The 16471-nt window shown below is 53.0% G+C and overlaps 1 protein-coding gene across 1 annotated transcript; it reads right to left on the bottom strand.

Annotated features, from left to right (window-relative positions):
- Positions 1–3839: 3839 nt before the first annotated feature.
- NOL6 (nucleolar protein 6) lies at positions 3840–15761 on the bottom strand. The gene is made up of 26 exons (XM_019624509.1): positions 15462–15761; positions 14395–14601; positions 14195–14311; positions 12690–12869; positions 12156–12324; positions 11783–11917; positions 11536–11699; positions 11331–11451; positions 11057–11115; positions 10874–10975; positions 10418–10533; positions 10060–10237; positions 9779–9901; positions 9458–9606; positions 9230–9305; positions 8856–8996; positions 8589–8706; positions 8358–8512; positions 8085–8248; positions 7520–7672; positions 7198–7295; positions 6306–6430; positions 6096–6185; positions 5491–5685; positions 5274–5375; positions 3840–5100 (listed from the first exon to the last, which is right to left on the bottom strand). Exons 1-26 carry the CDS (start codon positions 15513–15515, stop codon positions 4951–4953), a joined length of 3441 nt encoding a protein of 1146 aa, XP_019480054.1. The 5' UTR covers positions 15516–15761; the 3' UTR covers positions 3840–4950.
- Positions 15762–16471: the final 710 nt, after the last annotated feature.

Here is a 16471-nt window from a genome sequence, read left to right as displayed (position 1 = left end):
CCTGTAAGAACAGTTGCTAATGGGAGACCTGAGGGTTTTAAGGGAGGAGGGGCATGTGAATGGTCTCCATTTGCCATTTAGAAGGATCCCTCCAGCTGCTGAGTGGAGGATGGGTTAGAAGGGGAGAGACTGAGGCTAGGAGGCATGGAAGGAGGCCATGAAGGAGAGAAAGAGGCCAGATGCAGGGCAATGGATGTCGGGAGGGAAGAAGGCTTGGATTTGGGATTTAGGAGGCAGAGTAGGCAGGGCAGATGGGCAAGAAGCTGAAGTTGGAGGTGGGCAGAATTGGGTAGACAGAAACCTAAAGCTGAACTGGGGCCCAGGACAACTGCTTTCTGAGAGGCCTGTGGTCTTGGGGGGAGCAGGGGGGGTGGGGGAGTGGCAGGGAGGACAGGTAGTGGAAGGAGACTCCACATCTGGCATTCCAGAAAGATGATGGGCGTATGTGAGCCCCCAGTATACTCTCCCCTCATCCCAGCCCAGTCTGGGTGCTCTTAATTACAGGGCAGCCACCAGCTGCCTGCCCTAGGGGAGAGGAATCAGAGGGGAAGGGTTCAGGAGAAGGGATGGGGTGCTGCAAGAGATTCTGCAGTCAGACTTCAGGAATGACTTCCTGAGGGTCTCTAGACCTGGGGTCAGTGGGAACTGGGCTCCAGAGAGACCCCATTGGTTGGGAGATAAAGATAGGGGTGTTGTGGAGGGAGATTGGGAAAGGCCAGGATGCCATATATCTTTTTCATCCAAACTGTGGGTCGTCAAGTGGAACAGGGGCTAGATCTCCATGCTCCTTTACTCCCTCAGTCAGGGCCCAACTTTGGCATTGTTGGTCTTTAGGAGACCCCAGACTTGTCCTGTGGAGGCTTCCAGTCCAAGAGACTAGAGAGCTGGGTCCTGCTTTTGAGGAGCTTCCAGGCAGGGGAACAGACACAATTTGGGCTTGCGCAGAGGTGGACCAGAGTGCTCACACTGCCACCTCTACCACTACTCTTGACCCTGCTCTCTGGGTCTTGCTGATAACAGCTCCATTCAACTGCCTTGAGCAAAGGGAGTGAAGCAAGGCTGGCAGGCAGCCCAGAACAGGGGAGGGGGCCAGGATTTTCACTCCTCCTTGCCCCTTTGGAGCTATCTGGAGCTCAGGACTCTCTCCTCTCTATTCCGCCTCACCCTACCCCTTGGACCCAGGAAAGCTCAGGCTCAGCAGTAAGGCCTGGAGCCAGGACACCTAGATTCTCCGTAGCTCCCCGCTCCCAACTCCCTGTGTGACCCTGGACAAATTCCTACACCTCTCTGGGCCTCATCCAAACCAGAAAAATTATCCTCCCATCCCCTATCCAGAAACTGAAGTGGGAGAGGGAAGTGGGTTTCACTCTGGCTTTGGAACATGTTCATCCCCCTTAGTACCATGGGGAAGTCTAAGATGCCCCTCCTCCCACTTTCTCTGCAGTAGGGGCAGGGGCAGGCTGGCCTCTCCTGAGGAGGGTAGGGGTGACTCATGTGCCCCAGGCTTCCCCTCTCCTTTACTGCTCGCCTGGATTAATCTCTGACTCACAATGCTACCGGATGTTGGGGGGTTACATGTATATTTATGGGGGGAGGGGGTTCAGACTAGCCCAAATCAGATTTAATAGGTCAGGGAGTTAGCAGCCATTAGGACTTTGTTGAATGTCACCTGCTGCCAGGACCCTTAGGCTTTGGAGTCTTGCTTTTTTTCTCCAAAGTAAGGTACTGGGCAGAGGAATAATAGGGTCTGGTTTAGAGGTTGTTGGATACCACAGCCAGAAGGGAGGGCTCTTTGAGAATTCATTAAATGCTACTATACAGAGAGTCCATGTCCCAAGAAAGTGAAGGCTTTATTCAAAGCTATTCAAAAACACAGGAAGGAATGCAGAGTTCCCGCCTCCTACCTGAGAGCTTGTCCTCGTGACTTGCTCTTCAAAAACAGCGATTTCTCCTTTTACAGTAACGCAGAGCTGGAGGCCAAAACCTGCACACAGAGACTAGTGCATACAGATGTGTGCACACACATCCCAACACACACAGACAAATCAGGCCATATGTCAGATAGACCCCCAGCCCATCCATGGCCACCTGCAAAGGTAAATAAATGCAGAGGCCCAGAGGCAGAAGCACCCATGGTGATGCGTACTCTCCATCACCTTGCACAACACTGGAGTTCCTTCCAGGCTTCTGTCCTTCCCTGTCCGAGGTTCCAGCTCATGTCCCCTATCCCCTCCTGCAAAGCCATCTTAGAGCACACCAGCCTCCTCACCTACCTCCCAGAAAAAAATCTGAGGAAAACAGGTTGAAGCACAACATGAGGAACTGAAATTGGAGCCTGGGCTTTCTGCTCCCCTCTGTATCGGATCCCTTAAGCTGGAGTAGGGACTACAGAAAGGATGGTGTAGCTCCTCCGGTTTCTGAATTCTCCACCCTCTTCCCTTGCCACATGGGCACCTGACAAAGCCATTATCGTGCTTACTTTAAAGGTGGGGAGGATGAGTCCAGAAACGGGAAGTGACTTGCCCAAGAGCACACGGGGAGGTAGCAGGGCCAGGGCTCATTTCCCAAGTGGGACTGGTGTCTGCACCTCTTGCAGCCTGCCACACAGTCTTGCCTGAGGGCAGATTCTGCCCCCTGCCTGCACTGGGATAATCCAAAACCGGGTTTGTGAAAAGGCCAGAAGCTAGAGGCCTGAAGCTGACTTTCACAGAAAATGAAGCCTGGCACATTGATGTTTGGAGTTCATAAATGAACAGCACAAGGAGAGAGGTGTAGACCCTAGCTCACACAGCCAATGTATTCGCTATGCTAATTTCAAACCTAGGCCCAGTTGTCCCATGACAGTGACAGGGACTACCGTTAAGTTTACAAAGACTAACAAAATTGGAGACAAGAGTTCCCATATGTGGCTTATCGTCTCAAAGATGAAGCCTGATTGTCAGGGATCAAAGTCCCTCCATTATCAGGCCCCTGCCAGTGGCTGAACCTGTTCCCTCATTCAGAAAATTAGGATAATTAAAAGTATTTCCTTCACAGGACTAGTATGATTTTATGATCAAATTCCCATACATAAGATAATGCAAAAAAATAAACAGTGCTCAGCACTTATTAGAGCATGCAATAAATGTCAACTTTTTATTACCTCTGAGGCTTTATCTTTCACCATCACCACCCCACCCATTCTAGGCAGAGATCACAAAGTGATTCCCTTTTCCTTGCAGTCTTCTAGTGGCCTCCCCGTCCTCCACCTGCCTGGGCGAAGTACCCCTTTCTGCACACACCTGTTCACAACTTGAGAAGAGCACTGTTACTAGGTGTCATGAAATTTATGTTCAAACATGTTCCCTTGCCCCCATACAGGAGACAAGGTTAAAACCATGTGTAGGGCTGGCCGAGTGGCGAGATGGTTAAGAACTGGCTTGGGACGCCAGAGGGCCCCGGTTCAGATCTCACATATGAGGGTCAGGGACACTGCCCTCCACAGCTAAGATGCTGAACAACAGCTCAACCTGGAGCTGGGCTGCTGTGAGTCGCCAGCAACGGTGTAGGCTGCAGCCCCTGTGGCAGTGGGTTGCCATGGGCTACCGAATGTAGCCAGCAGCCAGCGTGAGCGGCCAGCAGCCGCAGTGAGCGGCCGTCCAGAAGCCGGCGACTGATCTGCCTCGCCCGGGAAGAGTGCAATGATGGTGCCAACTTGGGCCAGTGAAGCAACGTCCTCCACAACTAGACTGAAGAACAAAAGGATAGCAACTTGTTTGTTCCCCTTCCCCCAATTCCCCAATAAAAATCTTTAAAAAACCCCCAAAAACCATGTGAAAAAGGCAGACAAGTCTAGAACATGGGGAAAATTAAGTAATTTAATTTTAAATCAGAGTCTAAGGCAACAGAGGAGTTCATAGTGCTGTACATGACTGCAAAGTGAACTGAACAGACAGCAACTGCTCTAATCTTTCAGAGGACAGAAAGAGCCCCTTAGGATAGGGGTGAGGGGAGGGTTTAAGGGAGAGGTGCTATTTGAGCTGAGTCTGGAAAAACAGCCAGGATTATGGGAGATGGAGAAGGGAGAGGCTGCAGGTGTGGATCGGGCAGAAAGGAAGCAGCAGCCCCCTCGCCCAGGGCACTGGAGCTCCTGGAGCAGGACTTGGTTGCTCACCTCCGCATTCCCACTGCAAGAGCACAGTGGGGGCAATTTGTGACATGAATGGGCAGGCACACAGAGCTTGAGGGACTCCGACACTGAGAGGCCAGGGCAGCATTCAGTGTGGTTCTGTCTCTCTCCTAGACTGGGGGACCATCAGTCCCCTTCACCCATTCATCCACCCAGACCCTTCCTATCCTCTGTGCTTTTCCATGACCCCACCCTAGGAAGCAGGAGAACTAACACAGGAGGGCATTGTGCCCTTTAATGTGATCTTTTAATCACACATAGCCCCCTCGCTACTGCTCAATGCTGGTACTCTGTGACCCTCAGAAGTGCTGCATCTTCTCTTGGCCCCATTTAAAGACTGACAAGGCACTGAAGGGCATGCTGAGGTCCAGTCACACATTCTGGCAACGGGAGGGGACAGAGCCTCAGCTCTGGGCACATGCCCTCCGCTCCAGGCTTCTGGGAACAGCCTAGGAAGAAGAAGAAGAAGAAAAAATGTCCCAGGCCGTGGCTGACAGGTAGATGGAACTTCTGGTTTCATTCAGTCCCCTCTCTGAGCTGGCTCCCACTCATCTCCTGGGAGTTCGGTCAGGTCCAGGGGACTCCGTAGGACATTATGGTCCCTCCCCCAACGCTGGAGCATCAGGCAGAAAAGGGCTTTGGTTGGGGATGATTCCGTATGTTCAGGCCAGCAGGCTCTCCATGGAGGTCCATATGCAATGATGGTGGTCTCTCCACTAACATCTTGCTCCAGAGGTCTGAAGTCCTGCTGTCCAACTGCAGCTTGCTGTTGAGACTGGAGATCATACAGTCCACCTCTCACTTCGGGCCTCCACAGCCTGTACCAGCCCTTCGCCCAGGATGGCAAAGTCCTCCAGGATCGCTTCTACATTAGGCACCATCACCAGCTCCCCACCTTGAGACACCATCATGCGCCCCTTTGTGCTGGAGGCCTGAGGGAATCAAAGAAATGAAGTGTCACAAAGGCACACTCAGAGACACCAAGACACGCATGCTTCACACCTGACACAGGGTCACTCATAAAGCCGGTCACACACAGACATGCATGTCCACATGAAGCCAATGTACACACTCAGGAATAGATGGCTGTCCCCAGCCAGCACACCTTGAAGGGCTGGGGCTGGAAGCTTGTGGGCTTCCAGAGGACACCGATCACCTCTCCGCCATGCTGGTCATAGAAAAAGAGGGCCAGGTCCCCAAAGGCCTCCTAGGAAAGGGTAGGACAGAGACAAGATTACCAGTGCACATTGAGAGCCACCTCTATGGCCCCAGCTCCACCTGGAAGTCCCCTCCGCAAGGTCAGTCGGTCCTTTGGGACCTACCCTGAGCTGTGCCAGATAGAGCTGAGGAGGATCATAGCCCAGCACAGGCATCAGGGATGAGGGCCCCGGCTCACTGAGCAGGCCACGGCAGAAGGAGGCAGCTGGCGAGTCCACAGCCTGGCGGTGCCGGGGTATGTGGCGGGGAGACAGGTGGATCAGCACGTCGTACATGTCCAAAGGTGGCCGGAACACTATCTGAGGAAGGACAGGAAGTGTCGGCAGTGCCCACTTAAGAGTTGGAAGCTTGACCAAAACAACCCCTCCACATGCCCACCTTGATTCCCAGTCCCCCTTTGTGTGACCTCACATGGGCCTGAATGCTCATTTGAAGGTGGGAACACAAAGACCCAGCTTGGTGCCATTTTGGGTCCAGCAGGAAGAGTACAGGCTAGAAGCATGAGGTATATGGATGGAGCTGGGGCCCTGGTTCTCCTCCAGGCTCCGCCACTGCCAGGCATCATGGGCAGCTTCAACGCCTTCTCTGGATTCAGTCTCACCAAACAAGGGGACTGGGCATCCTGTGAGGGCCCCTGGAGCTCCAGATTTCCATAATTCAAAGGCAGAATCTCCAGAGCCCCTGGAGTTGGTCTTGGTCAGGGGCTTACCCTGATGTCCCCAGGCCCCCGGGGATCCATTAGCTGCTTTTCTAGGACAGGTAAGGCCTCAGCTGCCAGGACCATGAGCTGCTGCAGGATCTGGGGGTACACACACACAAATAGGTCAGACCTGATCACACGTCTCTCTTAGCTCAGGCTGAGCCTGCTTTTTCCCTGGGGGAGAAAACCACAAATTTGTTGGGCGAGATGGGACTGAACCTGGGGCGAGGGTCCATCCTGTGTCCATATAGAGCTTTTGCGATCCTGGGGGGTAACGATGACCATGACAGGGAGCTGTGTCCGAGTTGCCAGGAAGCCCCTGCAAATCTCCACCTGCTCCTCCACTGTGGACAAGAAGGGATCCTGGCTCAGCTCGCCCCTCTCCCCCAGATACTCCCTACTTCCCAGGTCCTCCTACTGTACACTTTGCAGATACACCTCACAGGATTTTCCAATACCCCTCCCCCACGTGGCAAAAGCAATGAAAGGGATACCGCATTTGCCTCAATCGGGCGGGGCGTTAAACTCCCAGCCTCAGCCCAGAGGCAGAATTTTCCACTGCCTGACACCCATCTGGTTTCTGAGCCTATACAAGCTAAGGCTTGCCCCGGGCCCCTCACACCCTCTACTCCCACACACCTGGGGAATTAGAAAGCTGACACCTTCCTTTCTGCTAGAACCAGGAACTCCTCACATTACAACCAGAAATCACCACTTCTACCCCCCAAAAGGTCTGGGCATCTATTTTAATCTGGGCCCTTTCCTGCTCCCAGTAAGACTTCTCACCTGGTGTTCAGAGTCCCTCTTCCACTCTCCTCTCACCTTCTCACAGCCCCCAGGTAGCCTGATTACCACCCTCAATTCATTCTGCTTCTGGTCATCACATGGGCAAATCACATCTCTACAGTCTCAGAGCTCCCTAAAGGCTTGATCTGGGCCTCTTCCTCCTGCTAATTTCCCACCCCAAAGCAGTCAGGTTCAGGTACAGATACCTGGGATGGGAAGCACACAGAGAACCTAACAGACTGACAGGGAAAACTCCTGCCTGCCCTACTCTGCAATCCACAAAACGTAGCTCTTCCAGTCGTCTGACCCCCGTGCTCCCACTTACCAGTAAGCTCACTGTTGAGGTTGACAATAAGGGGGTTGTTCTTCCAATCAAAGGTTGATACCAGGAAAAGGAACCGAAGGAAGCCCACCTGGGGGGAGCTGAGGGGAAGGAGGAAGCAAAATGGGGTCTAGCCACACATCCCCAGGCTTCCCACATAGTCTAGGGAGCCCAGAATACTTGGCGGAGATGGGGGGGTGGGGTGTCCTAGAACCCCTTTATCACTTGCTTCAGCCATCCTCTCCCATTTGGACTGAAGGTGCAGCCTGAGGGATAAAAGCCCCACGGGAAATGTGACTGGCTAGGGAAAAGGTGGAGGAATCACCTGGGAGGGGTGAAGGGCTCAGGATGTAGGAAAAGGGCAGCAGCCACCAGGTCCAGGCTCTCGTCGGTGAACTCCTCACCCAAAAGCTGGGCACGCACCCACCGCTTGGCCAGCCGAGCCACACCCGAGAAGGCTGGGTGCTGCTGTTGGAGTCTATGGGGGGAAGACGGTAGTGGCAATGAGACTTGGGCACTGAAGGCCCAAGAACAGTGTTTCAGCCCTAGCACTGCTGTTTATTCAATCTTTACCCAACACTGGCCTCTGTGCTAATGCATTACATGTGTAACCTCACGTCTTCCTAACTAATGACCTAAGAGGTTGATCGTAGCATTATTCCCATCTTACAGATGAGAAAAATAAGGTCCTGGGGGGTGGAGAATCCCACCCAGAGGGATTTAGCCAATGAAGTGGCAGGGCCAGGATTCTAGAATTTGCCTGATTCCAGAACTCATATCCCTAACTATTACACTACACCATCTGGCCTTCCAGAGAGACAAGTGGCCAGGAGAGAAGAATGGGGCAGAAAAGGGTCTATAGACAGAAGAGCCTGTGCAGGGGGCCATACCCATGCAAGGCGCTGGTGAGCAGGGGCAACTGCCTTGTGTCCCTCTCAAGGCGGAGGGAGGCGGGCGTGTCCCTCAACGAGATCATCCCCTCAGGGCTCCGCCTCTCCTTCAGGACCTGGGGCTCCCGCTGGTAGGCCACATGAATCCGGAACACAAACCCATCCTGTTGGAAGAGGATACGGGATGGGAGGTACATGTCAGCCTGGGGCACCCTGACACACCTGTCCCCTCCTTCCCTGGGATTGATTATCCAGGCCCTGCACCAGCCTAACCTTGAGGACATCAGTGTGTGTGGCGGTGGCCCGGCACTGCAGCCCATGCTGTTGCGTCAGCAGCTCTGCCAGGCGCAGCTGGAAGGCAGCTCGGACCCGCCGTATGGCCTCAGCATCCTGTGGCCACTGACCACTGCCCTCCAGATGACATACCACTGGGGAGAAGAGTAAGAGGTCTCAGACTGCGGCCTGGAAATAGTCCCCCTCACCCCGTCCGAAGAGCCCCCTCACCAGTCATGGGCTCCACATAGGCCGGACAGGGCTTGTCAGGCCGGGGCAACAGCGAGGCCCGCTCTCGTAGGTGCTCATGAAAGGAGTAGGCTGGCCGGACTGGAGTTGGTGGGAACACCTATGGAATCAGAAGAGCTGAGGAAGGGGCCTGGGATTGGAGGGAGAGGGAGTGCCCAGAGTCAGCAGTTGGAAGGGAGAATACTGGGTGAGTGGAGCAGAGGTGGGGATCACCAAGCAGAAAGGGCTCCCTGCCCTCTTACACCTCACCTCAGTGTAGCGCAGCACCGGGTGAGCTCCCTGCACAGCAGACACAGTCAACGGGAGGCCTTCTAGCCCCCACATCAAGCGGCTGAGGTCATCATAGCTACGCACTGCAGCTGCCAGGGCCTCCTCGCCTGTGCTGGAGTTCTGGGAGACAGAAGACAGTCTGGAAGCCAGTCCCTACAGAATCCCACCACCACCTGGGATTTTGCCCTGGCTCAGGCTGCAGCTGCAGCTGCAGAGCCAGCGCCCCCTCTTCTGGACACTCCATGAAGTGCAGCCTGGCTAAGGTAAGGTCTCTCTACCCGCAACCCAATTCAGCCACACAGGCTACTCTGTAGTCCCCAGTCTTGACCACAGCCCTGAACCAGGGCCCTTACCTCTTTCAGACCTTGGATCAGTGCATCCAGGTGGCCCCCCATATAGTGGACACAGGTATCTGGGATGTCAGCATGGCTGGAAAAGGGGCACAGACACAGTGTGGCATTGGGTGCTAGGAGTCAGCCGTTGTTGGTTGTGAGCTGCTCACCCCAAAAGCGTGCACCAGACCCTCCTAAAAGGCTCCCCAGCCCAAGGTTGCCTCCTGGCATTCAGATGCTAACACTCACAGTGCCAAGAGGTGGGTGACCACCTGGTGGGGAATAAGGCGCTTCTGGGACATCGAGACTGCCTCCCACACCACAGCTTCCCGAATGGCTCCATCCTGGAAACGCCGAAGCTCTGAGCGAGATCCCCAGAGCTGGCGGAAGTCAGCAGCCTGAAGAGAGTAAAGGGGTGATAGGAGAGATCAACAAAGAGCTCTGTGAGAAATCTCCCTGACAGGCCTAAATCCAGGTGGCATGAGGACGATCCACCCCACTCCTTCCAGTGCACATGCTGGGCTCCCCAAGACAGGGCCAAATCACCCCTCATACCCCTGGGTTCCTCACCTCGGGCTGGTCGGCCTCTGGACCCAGCTCGAGGACACTGGTCAGCCCCTCAGGCCGAAGAAGCAATCCCAGCGTCAAGGTCCCAGAGTCTCTGTGCTTTGGTGGATCCTGGCTGATAACCCACTGGAGGGTACAGAAAGGTTGAGCTCAACCCAAGAACCCCCCAGCTTAGTCTAGAAACCCACCTTCTAGCTGAAGGAATGGTGTGTCTTTTGTATTTCCTGGCACCCTGAATCCAACCTCCCTCAGACTCACCAACTCCCCAACCCATACCACCTCACCTCTGAGACTGGGGGCCGAGAGTGGGCCAGTAGGTGCAGCCGGGACCCCAGGCCCTGTTCCAGGAGTGTGGTTAGTGGGCCCAAAGCAGCTGAGACATAGTCCCCACCGTGGTCCTGCAGCTCTGGCCATAGCTTCAGCCGGTGACACGCTGCTTGCAGACGACTCAGTGGGCAGAGACTGGGGGTGGGGCATAGAGGGACAGAGGGAGAATCAGGACTGCTGGCCTCAAGTATCTCCCCTAACCCCCCCTTCCCCTACTCCCACAACCAGGAAAATCTGAGCTGAGGACTTCTGCCCCATCACTGTAGCCCCAAGGAAACAGGACCCACTGATATACCCTGTCCCCCCTAAACTCACTGCAGAACGTGGTCAAAAGCCCGGATCATGGGTTTGGGAGTCATCAACAGCAGCTGGAATCCGTCGTCAGCTTTGCTGTCCAGCAACACCATAGACAGCCGTGCCTCATGCTGCACCTGGAGCCACAGGGATTCAGATATGAAACTGCCATCACTGTACTTCTTCCCTCATTGACCTGAGGTCTCACACCAAGAGACATGCCTAGGGGGGCCGGCCGAGTGGCTCAGTTGGTTAAGAGCTCGCTCAAGAGTGCGACCTCTGAGCAACAGCAGATCGAGTCCCGGCCCCAGTTGAGCTGCTGCTGAGCTGCCTGGCAAGATGGCTCAGCTTAAAAAAAAAAGAGACATGCCTGACCTAAGCTCTTTGGAGAGGCGTTTCCGAGGTTCTGGTGCTGGCAAAAGGGACAAAGTCTGGGCTGCGACATCTGGTAACCCAGAAGTGGCGGACCATTGGTACCTGGTGGTAAGTGGAGGCAGTGACATCAGCACAGAGGTTGAGACAGCCTGAGATGTCCAGGAAGACAACAGGAAAGGATCGGTGGAAGTCAGCCAGGGCCGGCTTGGAGGGGTAGAGAGAAGCCAGTCAGGGATGGGGCCTTACCCAAGCCTCCTTGCCCAGACTCAGCCCTACCCCACTCACCAAGGAGGGATCCGAGCTGAGACATAAACTGATCCCATTGCTTGTCAGATCTGTGGTGGCTGAAGTGAACCAGAGAACATGGGTGTGTCAGAAAGTCCCTGGGAACCCAACCCTAAAGACACCCTCCCTCTCTGGCCAGGTGGTTGCAATTATCTGCCTCTGGGACTCAGTTTGCTAATCTGTCTAATGGCAAGAAACCTAATGATCTCCAACAAGATGAGAGGATTCCCAGGATAAGTAGAACCCTTGACCTTTCCAAGTCTAGCCATCTCACCCAGAAACTGCAGGACGCTTCTCAGAACCTGGTAGCCGCTCATGGTGGTATGGATCTTGCGTGTGGACACAAGGAAGGCAACCAGCATGGAGACAAGGAACCCGCTAAATCCTCCCAGGCCCTGCAAAAAAGATAAACAGAGGCCCAAGCTCAGAGCCAGCCCACCACTCAGTGAGGCAGGGGAGCTAGGCCACTCCCAGCTCACCTTGTCCAGTTCCCGCTGTCGTAGCCAGACCTTCAGAAGTGCAACACCATCCTTCAGCCCCAAGGCTGAGCCCAGCATGGTGGACAGCAGTTGTACATGGGACTCGAGGGCTGTGTCTTGTAGGATCCATGTGTTATAGTGGGGGGTGGGGGGCTCTGGACTACCTGTGGGAGGAAAAGAAAAGCCATGAGAAAGACCTCACAACACCCTTCCCTCCAGCTCCACCTTGACACCAGCGCCTGCTTACCATCTCCTGGAGGACTCTGCCCTCGGTACCAGGCAGAGCGCACATTGTTCTTGGATGGCAGCAGGCGGCATGGGCGGAAGAAGTCAGGTGGAGGGCATGGATGCAGACGTACAGTGACCAGGCGCTCGTCCCTTCCTAGTGGGGAAAAAGGGGAGCTGAGACCCAACAGTCCCCTTGAGCCAGAGTGACCCTTGTTCCACCACCCCCAGCTAGTTGAGGGCCCCTTGCACTCCCACCTCAGACTTTGAGGTCCCTACACCTTCCCCCTCGAACCTGAGGTCCAAGCCTCTCACCTTGGACTTGAGGGCCCTTTGCCTCCCCCACTGGATCTGTCACCCCATACTGTGCCCTTAGCCCAGTGTGTGGCTCCCACCATGCGGTCGCAGCAGCAGTGAGGGTTTCAGGTGGCAGCCATTGGTGTAGGAGAAGCGAACACTGCCAAAGAGGGGGTCCTGGGCCAAGTGGTAAGCCAAGTGTGCCAGGTAGAGGGCACGCTTGCGGAAGTAGCGCTGGTTCAGCCCATCCTTGTCTTGTAGGATCTCCTGGAGGGGGTCAGGAGAAGAGAGAGATGGCCAGGTGCATAAGTACTTGCTGTTGGAGAGTTTGGGGGCCAAGATGAAGCCAAGGTGAGAGTCATAGTTTAGCAACCCTGGGGATTATCTGCTGGCCAGAGTGTCTGAGTCAGGGCTAGCAACACCATACCCAATTCACAAAGGTCTAAAGGAGCAGCATTTGGCCCAAGGGCACATCTAAGTGGCTCTCTAAAGATGACTGCAGTAGTCTGCTTTTGACTTAAAATTTAGATTTCAATCTGCCGGCAAGTAGCAGGTGGGAAAGAGAGAAGGACCCAGGAATTTGTGGGTGGCACAGTGGCAGGCCTCTCCATCCCCCAAACTCTGGATCTCACCCTGGGCATGGTCAGTGCTACATCCACATTGATGTCCGGCCGGATGCAGGTACCCAGAAGATAGCTGCCCACAACAGTGACCTGGGCTGGGGGCAGGAATCGGAAACAGCCCTTCACGGTATAGGGCACTTGGTGGAGAGGGACTTGAACCCCAGCCGGGAGCCATGCCTGGTTAGTCAGCTGTGGGGACAGAGACAGTGATATATATTGATTTGATCACCTTCTATACACATTCTCTTGATGTCTAGCAGACATCTTAAATTCAACACATCAACATACTGTGTTTCCCCAAAAATAAGACCTAACTGGAAAATAAGCCCTAGCATGATTTTTCAGGATGCTCGTAATATAAGCCCTACCCCAAATATAAGCCCCAGTTAAGATCGTCAGCCAGACATGACTGTTTGAATAAATGTAGATTTTTGTACATGAATAAATGTAGATTGTTGGAGCAAAAATTAATGTAAGACCCGGTCTTATTTTCGGGGAAACATGGTATTTAAAACCAAACTCCTGATCCTCCTATAAATGCGTCTTCCCCATTAAGGCAACTCCAAACTAGTTGCTCAAGCCAAACACATTTAAATCACCTTGACTCATCTGTTAAGAACACCCATTTCATTTTTAAAAGGCATCCAGACTCAGACTACTCTACTTTTCTACCCTAGTCTGAGCCACCACCATTTTTCAGTGAATCACTGCATAAGAAGTTCCTAATTAGTCTCCCTGATACCTTTGTCCCCCTCCATTTTACTTTCAACATACCAGCCTGAGTGAACTTTTTAAAATTGAAGTTAGATCACATCACTGTTCTACAAAACAAACCATGCAGTAGGCTCCCATTTCAGCCAGAACAATAGCCAAAGTCCTTGTTTTGGTGCACAAGGACCTGCATGAAATGACCCCTCCTCCATTACTTTCCTGAGCTCATCTCCTTTTACCTTCCCCTCAGCATTCCAAGGAACACACCAGACCTACTTCTGCCTGTGAGCCTTTGCGTTGGCTGTCTCCCCTTCCTAGAATGCAATCCTTCCCTTAGATATCTATATGGCTGGCTCACTTCCTTCAAATCTTCACTCAAATGTCACTTCAATAAGGCCTAACTCAACCACCCTATTGAACTCAACCACCCTACTGAAAATTGCAAACCACTCCCAACTTCTGATATTCCCACAATCCTCTTGCCTTGTCCTGTTTTTTCCTTTTTCAATAGTGCTTACTACCTTATAATGTTGATACACGGTTTACTTGTCCTGCTTATTATCATTGTCCACAACCCTAACACTAGAACATAGGCTGCTTTGTTCACTGATGTATCCTAAGAACACAACTACTACAAGGCACACAACTGTTTGTTGAATGAATGAACATGTGATTGACAGGCACTCCCAGCTGAGCCTCTTGGCAGTGAGAACGAGCCCCAGAGAATAGCAAGGCCCCTGTTTCAGATGCCCCCACTGAGGACTTCTCGTGGGCTTTCCAGTTCCCCACACCACCGGCCTTACCTCTGTCTCAGGAGTTGAGGGGACCCTCATGATCCGCTGGTTAACCTTCCGTAGGAAAGCATCAATCCGCTCCTTCTTCTTCTCTGACAGCCTCACTTCCTTCAGTAGCTCCTCTACCTGTAAAGGGTTGGGGGAGAGTCCTTCAGCCTCAGGATCTCAGGCCTGCCCCTCTAACCTCAACCCCAGCCACCCAACAGTACCTGTAAACGCAGCAAGCTAGAATGGAATAGGTTTTCGGTCTCCCGAAGGTGATTCAGCTCCTCACTGGTAGGTTCCTTGTACAGTTCTGCCCGGCTGAGCTTCACTGGCTGCAGGAGGCCCTCCACTGGAGATCCAGCCACTGTACGCTTCTTTGAGGATTCCTTCTTTCCCTCCTTGCCTGTGCCTTCCATAGATGGCTCCATCACCTGTGGCCAGTGAGAGGGAGAAGACAGTGTGAGGTCATAGATGTCTAGAGTCCACTACCTGAAGTGTCACCATGATAGGATGTGGGTAAAAGCTTCATCTGCTCCTGGTCTCTCTTATGAATGGGAGTCAAGGTTGTTAAAACTCAGGATAATAATTACCTAGAAGAACATTACTGAGCTCTAGACAGAAAACTCCTTGAGTTGAGGGCTCTCTGTCTACCTGACAGCACAAACATGGAACTCTGCTTAGAGCTCTGGTAGGGGTAGTAGCTGACTAAGTCCTGCCCTAAGCAATGTCTGAGCTCCTTGTATTTCCAGGTACCGTGCATCAGGGCGCCTCCTCTTCTGCTGGGTTAGTCTTAGGACTTTGCAAATGCCATTTCCACTCTTGCTCTGTTCAAATCCTGCCAGATTCCACTTCCCCTAACAAGCCCCGACTATAGACCGAATACATTTGTACTCAATTAGTGATGGAAGGAGCTAAAACCTACTGGCTGTGAGGACTATACCAAGTCACCCAATCCTCACAATCCTAGGAAAAAATGGACATTTGAAGGTCTCGTGAGCTCGAGGTTTCACAGTTGATATGCCTGTACTGTGAGAAGGCTTCAGGCCCTGGTCTGTAGGATCCCAAACTTTCCTTCTTTCTTCCAGCCCTGGACCCCGGCCCCTTCCATAGACCCACATCTGGGAGAGCCTTACTGGAGCACTCCAGGAGCGCCACCACGTGCCCTAAGCTGGAAGCATCGGGCGAATGGAGCTCCTCCAGAGGGAACCGCCCTCGTGCTCCTTGCTGGCGAGCGGTCAGGCTCTGCCAACCTCCAGCACGTTGAGCATCCCTTCCCAGATGGCTCACTCACCTCCGACTCCCCAGCAGCTCCACGAAGCTGCGTTCCCGCAGGCGCCGGTCCCATCCCTCTGGGTCCAGGTCTAGCTCATGCACTTAGGGTTTAAAGCCGGCGGCACCGGAAGTCCTGCCGCGACAGAACTGCCCCTCCACAGAAGCTGAACCCCTTCAGCACTTTTGCTGCACACCCCGAGAGATCTGCTCGAGAACCCCGAGAGATCTGCTCGAGAACCCCGAGATATCTTGCTAGGACAGCCCCAGAGAATTGGTGAGGCGCTGCAATCAAGCCTCGTGCCGCAGGACCCCGCCCAGCTCTGGAGCCATTGGGTGAGTGACCGAGGAGCTGTTCGCCATTGGTTTCTGTCACTCTCCAGGACCGCCCGTTATGAGGGAGGGGCCAAGCAGGGTTCGATTTCCGGTCTCTTTGCGACACCAGACCGGAAGCTTTCCGCTCGCTTGGCGGTGGCTTCATTTTCCTCACTTCCTTCACTTGGGTCAAAAGGAGAAAGGCGGAGTCAATTTGGGCCCTCTGGGAAAGGTTTGTTTGTTTACTCTAGTGATCCGTCTCCTTTTCTTCATCTATCCCGTCTTAGCAATTAACCAATCTTGTCAGTTCTACCTCCAAAATATGTCTTGACTTTATTCACCCTTCTCTGTCTTTACTGCCAAGTTTAGTCCGGGTCACATCGTCTTGTCCCTAGATTATTGTAATAGTTTTTCTCCAGTTTATTAAAATTTCCAAATCTACTGAAACGTTACAATGCTAAATATAATGAACGCCCACATAATCATAGTCCAATTATAAAATTCAGGAAATTTAACTTTGATTCAATGCTATTACATAAAGTCCATATTCAAATTTTGCCAATTATCCCATTAATATCTTTTACACAGTAATATTTTATTTCCTGATGCAAGATCACGCATCAATTTAATCATGTTTCTTTTCTCTTAATCTGGAACATTTCCTGAGCTCTCCCTTTTTTGGTCTTTCTGACAATATTTTTGAAGACTATAGGACAG

Source organism: Hipposideros armiger, unplaced genomic scaffold, assembly GCF_001890085.2.
Source record: "Hipposideros armiger isolate ML-2016 unplaced genomic scaffold, ASM189008v1 scaffold_591, whole genome shotgun sequence".
NCBI lineage: Eukaryota > Metazoa > Chordata > Mammalia > Chiroptera > Hipposideridae > Hipposideros > Hipposideros armiger.
The sequence above is the reverse complement of the archived record's forward strand: the minus strand, read 5'-3'. Positions and strand labels throughout refer to the sequence as shown.